The 13,609-nt window shown below is 42.2% G+C and overlaps 1 protein-coding gene across 2 annotated transcripts in view; it reads left to right on the top strand.

Annotated features, from left to right (window-relative positions):
- Window positions 1-13,609, top strand: part of mllt3 (MLLT3 super elongation complex subunit) — a 49,176-nt gene that overhangs the window by 14,773 nt on the left and 20,794 nt on the right. For both annotated transcript variants that reach the window (XM_010741222.3, XM_010741221.3), the window contains exons 3-6: window positions 8,115-8,197; window positions 8,320-8,463; window positions 10,722-10,760; window positions 11,586-11,714. In XM_010741222.3, the coding sequence (XP_010739524.2) occupies window positions 8,115-8,197; window positions 8,320-8,463; window positions 10,722-10,760; window positions 11,586-11,714 (395 nt within the window). The remainder of the gene's footprint in view (window positions 1-8,114; window positions 8,198-8,319; window positions 8,464-10,721; window positions 10,761-11,585; window positions 11,715-13,609) is intronic.

Here is a 13,609-nt window from a genome sequence, read left to right as displayed (position 1 = left end):
GTCAGATAAATGACTAAATGTAAATTTGAGCTGGACATCTAAAGTCAGTGTGTTGCATGCTGCACTGCTCAGTATAGAAAAATAGACGTCTCGCGTGAGATGTTCTTGTAATGACTGGCCCAAACAGCAAGCAGCTGCATGTTTTAACCTCTCAAATATCTAATATAGCTTACAGTGCAGGAATCTCCAGCAACATTTGTTTTAGATCCACAAAAAAAATGTTACTAGCCTAATATTGTTTAATATTTCTCACAAAAATCTGTGCTGTGCCTCTCTGAGCCCACATCCGTGTGAGCAGACTCCTAAAAAACATGGAATCAATAATGAGTAGTAGAAAAAGCCTCTCAGGGCTCCTCCACCAAGGACGCAGCGCACTGAGGAGTGAGTGTGGAAACATAACTTCGGAATATTAATGACGTTTTACTGGTTTTGATACCATCGTGCAGTTGCACCATTACTGCGCACGTTACACCGGGTTAATACTTACAGATCCCACAACAAACTATTGTTGTTTGAATCAAGAAGTCGGGCAATGATCAACCTTTTTCAGTCATTCTGTGAGCTGCTCTATGAAGTGATGCTGCACACAGCATGAGGCTGTGAACACTGAAAGTCAAAGCAGTTGGTCACCTGTCTGAGAAGGTGTAAAGCCTGTCGCCTGCAGCGCTTCATCCAACAGCAGCTGCTCCTCACCTGCAATATTTAAACTGATCTGCTGTCAAAAAATGCCCCGAATACCAACACAACACACACTGCATTTCCTGTGTTACTTCAGGAGAGTGAGTGGTCGCTGGGTGCTGACCAGTCAACTGGAGGGTGCTGTGGTCGAGATTTGTGCAGTAGCTTCACAGTTTGATCTTGTAAGCAGGGTGACTTCCTGAGAGACACCTTGAGAAGATGCAGCCTCAAATGTCAGACACACATAATGGTTCTCATGAGGAAAGGGGGGATGTCGGCAACACCTCGTCCCACTGTGTGTGTTGTGTTGTCTTCAATCTGCTATCAGGAGCATCCCTGTGATTTTGACTCCCACCCCCCACCCACTCACGTCACTCCTCCAGCTCTCCATTCCATCTGCGTTTGGTCCCTCGAGGTGGGTGCGGCTTCACACCTTTGTGGTTTTAGTCTAGGATGCACATATGGTGTTGTTTATGTGTCTTCTTCACCCAACCTCTGTTTTCTGACCAGCAAGCTGCTGTCTGTGTTTTTCCACGCTTTACTGAGTGCTGATGGGGTGGGAAGAGGAGTCTGTCCATAACCTGGTTTGTTCATTCAAATCAGCCCCAGTTCCACCAAACAAAGACTCGATGGCAAGTGAGGAGTGTATGCAATCTTCCCAACCCCCGTTCAGCCTTTAACTGCCCCACACTGGCCACCTGTTGGGCCACTTATCTAGTTGAGTTGGACAGCACAGGCTGGGATGTTTTCAGCCTGTCCTGCTCTTTAATCTTCGCAGACTAATCTCGAACCACGTTTGTGTTCCAGGGTCTTGTTGTCGGCTGATTAGCGTGAGGTCGTTTGGGTCAGCAGAGCTCCTGCTCCACTCTGGAGAAAGCTATGGTCTGAGGGTGGTTTTAAGGGACGGTGCTCGGTCAAGCAGAGACACCGTCCTGACTGAGCTGCTAATCACCACCCACCATTGTTAGAGCAGCTCATATCACAGCCACTCTATGTTTTTAGACTGATATACTTTATATGATTGTGGTTTGTTCCACAAAACTGTGTTCATTTTGTATTTCCAAGACTGTTTCACCAGATTCAGCCCTCGGCCTTTTATGGCCCAAATATGTCCACAGCATCATCTGGACATTCAGATGCTGACATTGATTCATAATCTTAGGTTCTTGCTTGTGTTTGAGAACTTCTTCTGTTAAATGAAAAGTATATTTCAATCATACTTCAGTAGTTTAAGTAAGATTTTAAAGTATCTGTAGAGGAATGTGAAAGTTGTATCAAAAATCTGAAATGACACCAAAGAGGTTGTGCAAAAGGATAATCAGGATGTTTAACCCGACATCACAAAGTTATGACATTATATTTCAGGAGCTCTCGTGTTTCTACAGTGTTTGCTTAGTTCTGGACATTGTAGGAAGCAGCTTAATCACTGCCAGAGATAGTGAACATATTTAAAGACCCTCTTTCTGATGTGCTATGAAACATTTAGAAACTTTGTTTGAATTATTTCTAAAATGTCTTGTATGGATTTTTCACACAAAAGAGAAAAAACCTCACTGAATGTACAAATATTTTTTATGCACATTAAAGAAGCTAGATTAAGTAACACTTCGACACTGGTAGTCAGAGCCAGGCGAGCTAACCATGAAGCTAACCACAGTCAACAGAAGCACATGTGTTGTAGCTGTGCTAACAGCTCAGAGAGGGTATGTGTGTGTTCCTGTGTGGTAATTGTCTGTGCGTGGGATGATCATCAAGAGAAAAGGATGCCGTCAAAAGCACAAGCAAAATACCAAGCAGAGGTTCAGCAAAAACTAGTGTAAACTCTGATCAGCTTTGCAAACACACATCTCACATTCTGGCAGGAAAATGTTAACAGTCTTTGGTAAGAATGTCAGCATTAACTCCAGCAGTGATGAGTCTCATCACAGTCCACTCATTATTTAGTTTACAGCTTAAACATCATTTTACATACAGCACCACTTGAATGAATCTGTTTAGTGAGGCAATAAACATGTATGAAATGCAGCAGTAAGAACATCAGACACAGCTGACATACATCTTCTGAAGTTGTTGTGGGGAACAAACAGTTGACACATCAAATTACAAAGTGTAACTACTGTACATCGCTACAGGCTGCTAAATCCTACACACTGATCTTTAATACATCTCCTGTGCACTGATACTTAGAAGCTAGTGAACTGACAAGAGAAACTAGTCCCAACATTAATACTCCTAGAGCAGAACACTTTTAGGCTCCAGGAACTATGAACAACATTTAGACTGTGCTTTCTCAGAAAAAGTTCCTGAAAAGTTTCCTGGGATCGTGGAAACAGGAAGTAAGGTAAGAGGACAGGAAAACCACGAAATTATTAAATATCTTAATGATAATTTGAGTTAGCAGAAACTTTTCCTTGTTTTTGTTCTTGTCAGTGGTTTGATATGTGCACATTTCATGGCCAGCAAAATTTCTTCTTCACGTCAGGATGGAGTAGTTGAAGCGAGGGGGTCCCAGCCAGCAACTACACCGCTAGGTGCCATTAAATCCTCCACACTGGTCCTTTAAGTTGGAATAAATGATGATGCCTCTGAGTGCTGTATACCATTTGGAGCTCAACCTATACTGAATATTTGAAGGCAATATTTTAGAGTGAGGCATTTTTAGAAATCTAAATGTGTCCATGTTCTCTACTCAATGTAAAGATCCATGCCTTTTCTCCAGCCTGCACACGTGGACACCTGCCGCCCAAACGCCTGGCATTTAGTGCACGACTGATGCCGAGCCGAATGGCTTCGTTAGGAAGCAGAGGGATTGAATTAGTGGGCAGAAGGAGCTCATGTTTGAGCTACGAGCCCAACCGAAGAATTTCTTATTTCCAGTCTTGTCTTTTGTTTTACGGTCAGGTCTGTCGTCTAGCTCGGCCTCATTACAAACCAGTCTGTGTGGAAAGGGCAAATACATAGTGACTGGCATTGTTCTGTAATTGGCATCTGGGTTTAAACCCAGGCCATGTTAATAAACGACACAGCTCTGTCCCTCTTTGAAAGTTTTCTGTTACAGGTCAGTGGTTGCATTGTGCATCTCTGCCTCTGGGACGCTCCTTCAGATAATATTAACCTTTTCAACCTGAACTACCGAACCCCAGCCGAGATGCTGCGCTGACTTCTCCTCCACATGAACTGGTTTCATCTTGTGTCTTCAGGGCTTTGCTTTCATTTGAACCATAACTTGACCTGTAACTTGAAATCTGTGGACATTTGTTTTCAGCTGCGTCACTAGTGTTTTCTTGACTGTGAGTTCACTGTCTGACAGTGTTCACTGCTGAAGTAAAGATTGTTTTAAAAAAATATTAATAAGGGCAGGTCATCAAAACATGATAAACATGCAGCTTTTCTCCCAGGTCATGAGCAGCATCTCCTCTCAGATCAATTTATTTTCATATAAAATAATGCTTCAACAATATTATATATTTAAAAAGATGTAATGTTTAGGGCTGTAACACACTTATTTCTTTCTATATTAATCATGAGTCATCATTTGCTCGATGAAATATCAGAAAATGGTAACAAATCGACTAAATGTCGACAACCCAGATATATTGAGTTTACAGTGATATACAATAATAGAATAGTAGCCAATCCTTTTTTGTCAATAGATATTATATTAAGGGCTGTCAAATTAACATGTTAATTTCAAATCATTAATTATAGAGAAAATAACACGATTTAAAAATATATATATCGCAGAATAATCAGGCTGCGTCCACAAGTGGAATTAGGAAACTTCAGCCCACTCTCCAGCACAGTAGGTGGCGGTAATGCTCCTTAAACTCTCGTTGCCATCCGCCGTTACATAAAAGAAGAAGAATCAGGCTGCGTGGTACCTGCTGGTGCCACCTTTGAGTTGGAAAACACTCGGCCCACACCTGCTTTGTAAACATGATGGAGGCAGATGAGAAGCAGCACCCAATGCTAGCATTAGCAGCCAGCCTGGCCAAGCCACACTCGACCTCGACCAGGCATTCAGATGCAAACTGATGAAGTCTACTAGAGACTGATGAACAAGCTGCCTCACTAAATGGACTGCAGGCTAATGTCAGTGGTGGAGGTTTGACAGAGAGCATCCTCTGAGCTAACTGAACTTTATTTTGACACAGAAGATGTTGGAAAAAAAAGTCCTGATGTCACAGAGACTGTTACTCTGCTGTCAGGTTGAGGTTAGAGGTTTGTCCTGTGACTATTAAGGAACTAAGGAATTTTCATCAAGTATATTCGTGGAGTATATTTCAAAGGGAATATCTACTAGTATATATTTATCAGATTTTCTTGCACTCAATTATAGGTATCAGTATCAGCCTCAAAAATCCATTATTGGATCAGCCACTGAAAATATCTGTGCATGACATCATGTCTACCAGTTATCCATGCAAATAAGAAAAACACATGTACAGAGTTTATGTGCTCGAGTGTGAATTTTTCTTTCCATCTTGGTGTGGTTCAGCTCATCTCCTTCTTCACCTCGGTTTATATGAAGGCGTGGTGGTGAATGGGCTCTTTTAGCTGGCTGTAATTGAACCTGACCCACATGCACAATTAACTCTAACCCATAATATTTGCTCAGTGGTATTGGGTTTTGGTTGGCTCGGCCCCAGCGGTGAGGTCGACCTCGGCGTAGTCAGCCGAGCAATCAATCACCGCCGCTCCCCGAAGGGGCGGGTCTCACGGTGCACAGTGATGACTTGATCGGTGCCAAAATTCTGGTCAGTAGCAAGGATGACTCAAGGTATTTCCAAGGTCTCCTGCATCAGTGACAGCCAAGCTGTCAGCTGGGTGCTTAGAAACCCGGAACGTTTTTCCAGCAGTCTGCTGCGTCCACTTTAGGAACCGGTGAGGGAGCAAATAGTTCTTGAGCACCTGTCAAGAACTGAAGTTTGACACCAAGTGCTTAGTCAGATTCTTGAGTCTGTTTCACATTATATCATGAGCGACTATATACGAGTTTTTAGATCATTTATTAGAAACCGTTCTAAAATTCTTTAGCTGACATGGTAATAACACATAGAACGTAGTAACATGTAGAAAAGTATTGATAAATGACTATAACAAAAAAAGAGTGTAACTACCTAACTATCTCTAATAACCAAAACATAAGGAGAACTTCCCTTTAACCTCTAACAACAAACCTCCTAAGTGTGTGCAAATCAGTAAAATAAACTAAACTAGCCCAGTCCGCACATAACAACAAAAACCTCACCAAAAAACAAGTTGACGCAGTAGTTAACGTTTCAGCCGGTTCTTCTTTAAGTAACGTTGATGTTCCGATTGGAGAGCCGGTTCAATCATGGTCCTCCACGGGTGCGGTCGAATAGTCAGTTTTGCTTAGGAACCTTCCACACTGAGTGAAATGACCCGGAAGTATTAATGTAGCCACCATGATAAGAGCTGTTTGAATTCTCTAACTTAGAAAAGGAGCTTCAGTGCTTCCTTTATTAGCTCCTTTAACATAGGATAAACCGGACCATTCTTTACGAAAGGAGAGGAGGTAATGCCGTCCCACAATTCCTCCCACAGATCGACGCAACAGAGCTAACGGTGACATCCAGAGTCCTGCAGATCATCATGAAGTTAGCGTTGCTGATTAATCATATTTGCCATAACTTGCTAATATGTTTCTATATGAGTGGACAGGAGGGTGAGCGACCATACCAGTGTAACAAACACTTCAGTTGACTTCTGTGACAGGTGGATAATATTCATTTATTATTTGAATTCTGACGTTGATGAAGTCACGTTTTTCACCGGGTTGTCCACATGAATATTTCCTGCATTAAAAACACAGTAAGAACATACAGGGAGTATCTAGTTAGTATCTGAGATTAGTGTTTTGTAGTCCATCTTCTGGACTTTGTAGTTTTACCACAGGTCACGTCAATAACATTTGCCGTCGCATGATGACGTAGTCTAGTGTAAGAGCAATCGGATTCTCTGAACACTGCGGCCCTCTTCTCTTAAGTCCTTATGAACTCTCCTTCACATCTTTCCTTGGCCTCGTAGTCCATTGTCGAGGTCAAGGAAAAGTGGTTAGGAAAGCACCTTGGAGCTAATTTTTGACTATTTGACCGTACCCCACGTCTTCAGGAAATTGTGACTGAGATGGCCACACGTTTTTAGCTGGGGCCAATCAAGGCAGGGCGAGCACACACCTAGATTTACGTACACAAACTATAATATTTGTAATGATTTTTGTGTTAGCAATCTGTAATAAGTAGTTGTGACCATTAGATAAAAAAACTCTAAATTAAAGGTATTAGGGTTTGCTAGAGTTCATGAGGAACTGCTTTTTTGTCAAACTTCTGTTTCCAAGATGAATTTTCTTTATTGGTAATATCAACGTACTGAAATGATTTGTCCATTTAATCACTTAGTTCATTTATCAACCAATCGGTTATCAGTTACACAGGTCATCAGATTAATTGTTGTAGCCTGACTTGTTTCACATTGAGCTCATTTGTAATATCAGTGCATATGAACATCTGGTGTGGACCTCGGGGAAGCAGCTAATGAGGATCCTAACTGTGTTCCATTACAGGCTTCTCCAGGATACAGTAGCAACAGACTGGAGGTGTCAGGTTATTACAGTATAGTATTTTCACAGGGCAGTGCCACTCATTTCAGCATCCTAAAATAAAACGTTCAAAGAATGTCAAAGCTACTTTTTTTCCATTTTTGCAGGAGGGACGTGTCAGCTCAGCCTGAACCATTTTAACATTTCACTCTGGTCATTATAGACATCTTAAAGAGTGACATTATGTGAAGATGAACCAAAGCTAAAACCTGCTTTTATGTGTGCTTTGAGTAAACACACCCAGGTCTCCCTGTATGTGGACTTAATTGGTACTTTTTTTTTCTGCAGAGTCCGCTGGGAGAGAGGCTGACAAACACACACACCCCTCCAGGGAATAACACCTGAGCTCTAGTAGAGTGTGTTTGTCTTTAAAGGCCCACAGGGGATGAGGAGACTTCACCTTGTCATGAGCTGGGTGGATTCACAAGCTTTTAAAGGGCCCCGGTTCTAATTTAAGCCCCGTTTTTTGGGGTTGTATTTTTTTGGTATTGATATCAGCGCAGGCAGTGGGAATGGGAGTTAATGAGCTCTCATGAGAATGGAGGTGCAGGTTTAGTGGCTTGGTACATTCAGTGACACGTTGAAAGACTTTTAGTGGCAATGACAACAGTCACATGTTTTCATACACTTCTTCACCTGGTTTCTGTCCACAACGGTGAGAGAATGTGAAATATATGAGACTGATTCAGACTGTTGGTGCTGCGCTGTGATTGGATGCATTTCACAGAACTAAATGAATTTGAACCAGCCTTTCTGTTCGTTGTGTTGAAGGTTGACGGTCTCTTTTTAATAGTGAATGTATTTTTCTTTTCAGTGTGCAAGGACCCGCCATACAAAGTGGAGGAGTCTGGATACGCAGGCTTCATCTTGCCTATTGAAGTGTACTTCAAAAACAAGGTACATCTAACAGTGTTTCACCAGCAAGCTGATCAAAATGTTGCTTAAGTCCCGATGAGACTGATCGTGACCGTTCTCCCTCTTGTCCCTCTCCGGCCCCCGGATTGCCACTCCTTCCTCAGGAAGAGCCGAAGAAAGTTCGCTTTGATTACGACCTGTTCCTCCACCTGGAGGGCCACCCGCCTGTCAATCATCTCCGCTGCGAGAAGCTCACCTTCAACAACCCGACAGAGGAGTTTCGTAGGAAGCTGCTGAAAGCCGGAGGGGTAGGAGTGCGAGGGGGGGAGGCTGGGGCTTGAGTGACATTTCTTAATGTGATACAGCAACTTCTGCTGCAGCTGCCTCGCAGGAAAATCTTCCGCTTTTTCAGGGGACATCAAGTTTAGTGGTGTTTTTCCAGAAACACTTATACAGTGTACACAGTTAATCTACATTTCTGAAGCTTTTCAATCGGACAGCAGATCTGCAGTCTTAAACTGATTCTGGTAAATTTAAGAGGAGCCCTTCATACAGCAGCACACAGACTCTGAGAATTCTGCTCCACATGTGAGTAGTTATGGAGAGCGACAGAATGGCAGGATGTAAACCATACAAACAATGATATGACAAAAATGAACTGATGGTAGTAGACAGGGCGGAGGAAACGGAGGGCGCCGCGGTTCATCTCTGTTCTCCGCTCCGACGCCCTCCTCCTCTTCTTTTGAACCGAACACTGGTACAACCTCCTCGACCGGCGTCCAGCGTGACTGAGTGTTCTGCTGACAGAGCTGTCAGCAGCCCGGCAGGAGACATGCTCTGCGGTGCGCTATGAGCAGGGCGCTTTTACTCTCTCTGACTGTATAAATCTGATGTTTTCACATCACAGATGATGAAGAAAGACTCGCAGGTAAAACATGAGACTAATGCAGGCTGGTACAGGAGTGACGTGTGGGGCCGGTGAGCTCAAACAGCTGCTATTAGTGCGTTTATTGGGGACTATTTTCAGAAGCGGATTAATCCACATTTGGTGCCCCAGTAAGAGTTTGTGGCAGCAGGATGATGAACATGGGGGTGAATCAAAATAAGCTACAGTGTGTGTGTGTTCATTGTTAATGAAGGGACATGATACACACAATGCTGAGTTAGTTGGTTCTGCTCTGCACATTAGATTCAACAGTCAAATATCAGATTTTCCCTTCAATTGATCATATTAATTCATATTAACATTTTTCTGTCAATGTACATGAGTTTCCAGCATTCTGTCTCTCCCGTGTTTGATGAGTGAATGCTGACAAATGATGCCAGAGTCTCCTACTGTGACATTTCTTAATGAAGGTGGTCAGGTGATAGTCTAACAAATCACACGACAGGTGACCTTTGCTGTGTGCGAAATGTCTCCCTGCCCTTTTTTTCTTAATGTTTCTAAGATTTTATTGTATGAATATGGACTAATAAGGCCGCCGTAATGTCAGTACGTTAATCACATTGTTTTTCTTCTTCTGTATGGAGCAGGAGACGCTGCTCTTTGTTTAACTCAGAGGCACCGCAGCTGTTCTGTGGACGCCAAATGTCATTCTGTTACAGAGCATGAGGTGTAACCCAACCTCTGTCCTCCTGCTCTGAAGAGGCTGCTTTATTGTGTGACCAGTATTGTTTGAGCCTTTGTGTATATTTTATCATCGTTTTAGCATCTGCAATACACAGAATACATTCTGCAACCTAAACAATGTGGAATGAATGACTTTAAATTTAGCAGCACTTTCATTCAGCAGCTATCAAAGCTCTTTGTAGGATGTAGTGCAAGCACACAAAAAGCCAACAACAGCTAAGTTTTATTTCAGCATGCCATCAAAGTAGTCCCAACCTGCCGCAGCATCATTTGGTCATTTAAACTGGTTTGTACGTCGCTACCAAGAGAGGAGAAATAACAGCTTTGTTAGCGCCTGGGCTCAGCGAATCTGTGCTTCTGCCAGCTCAGGTGTCATAACAGTCAATCACCAGTGCAACCAAATAGTATTTCACGCTCACACTCTTTAATTTTCACTCTCTTTTGGAGCAAATTGCACGCAGCGTAGAGGCCAGCTGTCGTTCAAGGGAACAGCGCTACAACATCAGCAGGCTGATGTGGGAAAGAACACATCCGAGATCATAAATACGGCATCAGCTTTATTAAAATACGGCCCAATGGCAATGCTTAGAATCAGCTCAGGACATCCATAGTGTCTAGTGCAGTCAGTCTGTTGGCCCATGGCCAGAGGACCCCTGTAGTCTGGACGTTTTATGACTAGAGCTAAGTGCCCTGTATTTACTTTGCCCTGCACCCCCTCCTTAGCCTCAGAAAAGGCTCAAGTGCTGACATAGACCATGTCGAAACTCAGATTCTCTATTGTCAGGATACTGAAGGGTCTTCAATGTCATTACTCCATTATTTCCTTCAGTTCAAAGTTACTTAATGATATCTGGTCAAGTTTAAATTCTTTGTATTTTAAAGGATTACGCTGTGAATGATAATTCTGTCTCCTTTGTTGTCCTTCTCTTTTAACAGCAACGAGATCCTCACAAACGAAGTACAGAAGACTCAAAAGTAAGATTTCCAGCATGCTTCAGGGTCATGGATGAAACGGTCTTGTCTAAAGATGAATAAATACTTGGGCACCTCTGTAAAGTTTGCAGATTTACCATCATGCTCCTCAGCACCGCAGTATAGACGCTCTGAGGCAGCTGTGTTGTCTTTACTCGCATATTCTGGCCATCCTTGTAAGCCTCTAATGACTGCAAGATATTCCAGCAAAAACAGGCAGCGTTACACGTTTAAAATGTGCTTCTCTTAGTTCTTACTGGACCCCTTGAGGTAAGAAGGAATTACTGGACTCTTTAAACAATTCTAGATTGATTACCGTACATTGTTCAGTCCATACCAAAACACAAATATAAAGGGACAGTTTGTGGTTGTAAGGGTAGTAATGTGCTCAAACTATTTCTTTCTAACAGCTAACCACAGTGTTATATATTTCTGTTTGTGTTTGGGTTTATTAGAGTTCATAGTCTTTTGACTTGGGCTGGGTATCTCATAAAATTTTCATCAACAAAAAGTCAGTTCCACTCGTTACCATTGAAAATACACACAAAATGACGATGTTTAATTAGAGGCTTCACATAAAACAAAAGGTTTAGTCAGCATCAGAATATAGAACAAGCTGTTACAAATGTAATTTAAAGTAGGAATGTCTGATCAAAGGATGACTATGATTAAATTAGGCTGAGAATCTGCCGGCTTCGATGCCAGCTTTCTGTCCCGTTGATGCTTTTGATTGAACTTTCAGTCACAGTTAGAAAGCTGAAAAGTAAGGCCGGGTATCCAAGCAAAGAAGTCTCTGATCATGTTGCTCTCTTGCTGTTTCTCTGAAAGGTGATGGTAATGCAGGAGGGCTCCACCTCCCTGTTCGGCCAGCACCTGAAGCTGCCTACACTTCCCAACAGCTCTCTGACGTCCACCTTCTCCGACCCAAAGAAGAGCAAAAGCTTCCATGGGTCAAAGGTCAGTGTTGTTTCCAGGCACAGCCTGGAGCTAAACAACCTTCTCCTCTGCCTGCGCTCTCAGCCCCACCTAGCTCTGAAACTTTTTACCCCTTCAAAGTCTGCAGGCCATAATCCCCTGCATATTTGGCAAGTTCATAGATGTCCAATATATTTAAACTGAGGGATTTAAAAGACATTCAACTTTGGCTTAAGCAAACTATATCTTGGCTGCCGCTCAGCTATAAGCACTCACTCCACAGACCCAGAGACGAGCATTGAATCTTTGACAACTGGAGTGTTTGAAGATGCCCACAGTTTGCTCTGATGTCCTGTTCAAACTTCCTGTGCAGAGAAGTTTTCGACAGTAATGCTGTGCAAGGTCAGAGAAGAGAACTGAAGACAGACGGTCTTAAAGATGGCTCTAGAAGTTACATGTGAGATTTGAGACATTATCCTGCGCTGCACTAAATCATGTATGTCAATAAGCTGGCATGTTGTTTCCATTATGTGTTATTTTTAGTCCCTTTTAAATAGTGTCATTTAAGAGCCAGGTTAGGAGAGGCCCATTTCACATGGAAACAGTTTCCAGTCTAAACACAGTGTGTGTGATGAATTACTCGTGGAGCAGGAGGTCACTCTCTCTCTCTCTCTGCTGCTCCCTCTCCCTCCTTCTCCCTCTCACATCCTGAGAAGTCCTAAATACTTAAGTTTTCCCCCATATTACTTATTAAAATCCTATTATGGCCTAACCACACCTGATATTTTAATGCTGGAGTGTGGAACTTTTACACAACGTGAAATGAACATCCGTTACTTTCAAGCCTTCGCCAAACTCCCTCGCACAATACTGAATAAGGCCATCATCGCCAAGTAAACCTCTCTGTATTTTGCACTATAGCGGAGTTTTGTCTGCCGTATGTCACCGGTACTGACATGTTGCACGGCAGCCAGCAGCAGTTGGTTTGCCAGAGCTGAAGAGCCGAGCAAACGTGGGCAACAGCCAACGCATGACAAAGTATATGAATGAAATACATAAAATAAAATTAGATATTACATTACATACTTTGCAATACCATTAGTATACAGTGGTCCCTCGTTTATCGCGGGGGATACGTTCTAAAAATAACCCGCAATGAATGAAATCCGCAAAGTAAGTTTTACAATTATTATACATGTTTTAAGGCCGTAAAACCCCTAACCACACACTTTTATACACCTTTTTACACGCATTTTGTACAGTACTCCTTTAGTTAATCAGGACGCAGAACACATGTGCGGTTCTCCTTAGCCAATTTAGGACGCAGAACACAATGCGCGTTCATACTGTACAGCACGCTGTAAAAAAAGCATGCAAAATTACACACAAAAAATCCACGAGACTGCGAAAAGTGAACCACGTTATAGCGAGGGACGACTGTATATAAAAATGTGCACATTTTTGTGAATGTTGATACCCAAAAAGTCTATCCTAAATAGTGAGAGGGGACCAACTGAGCAGTGTTTTTTGAGATGGTATAGTCCTTGTTACACATATACAGATGTATTAATAATAAATCAAATATATAAAAAGTAAATTAAAGAGAATCTGATTATTTTTTCTGCCTGTAGGCAGTGATGTCTGTGGATGTGATTATAGGCTAGAATCAGACCTGTAGAAAAAACTGTCACTGCTAGCTACAGTAGCTGTGGAGCCCATCAACTCATTCAAATTCATAGATCAATTAATTCTAATAGTTATAATGAATTATTATGTGCTGCTGGAAGGTACACACAAAAATGTGATGTAACAATGGTAATACTTTTTGCCAGCATAATTGTGAAACTCATTTAAACTGCTTCTGTGTGATATTAAAAAGATTTCAATTTAACTTGGTGAATGCTGAATACAATCCAATTCCTAGAAAGTCAAAATGG

Source organism: Larimichthys crocea, chromosome XIV, assembly GCF_000972845.2.
Source record: "Larimichthys crocea isolate SSNF chromosome XIV, L_crocea_2.0, whole genome shotgun sequence".
NCBI classification, from domain to species: domain Eukaryota; kingdom Metazoa; phylum Chordata; class Actinopteri; family Sciaenidae; genus Larimichthys; species Larimichthys crocea.
Note: the sequence above shows the minus strand (reverse complement) of the source record. Positions and strands in the feature narration are given on the sequence as shown.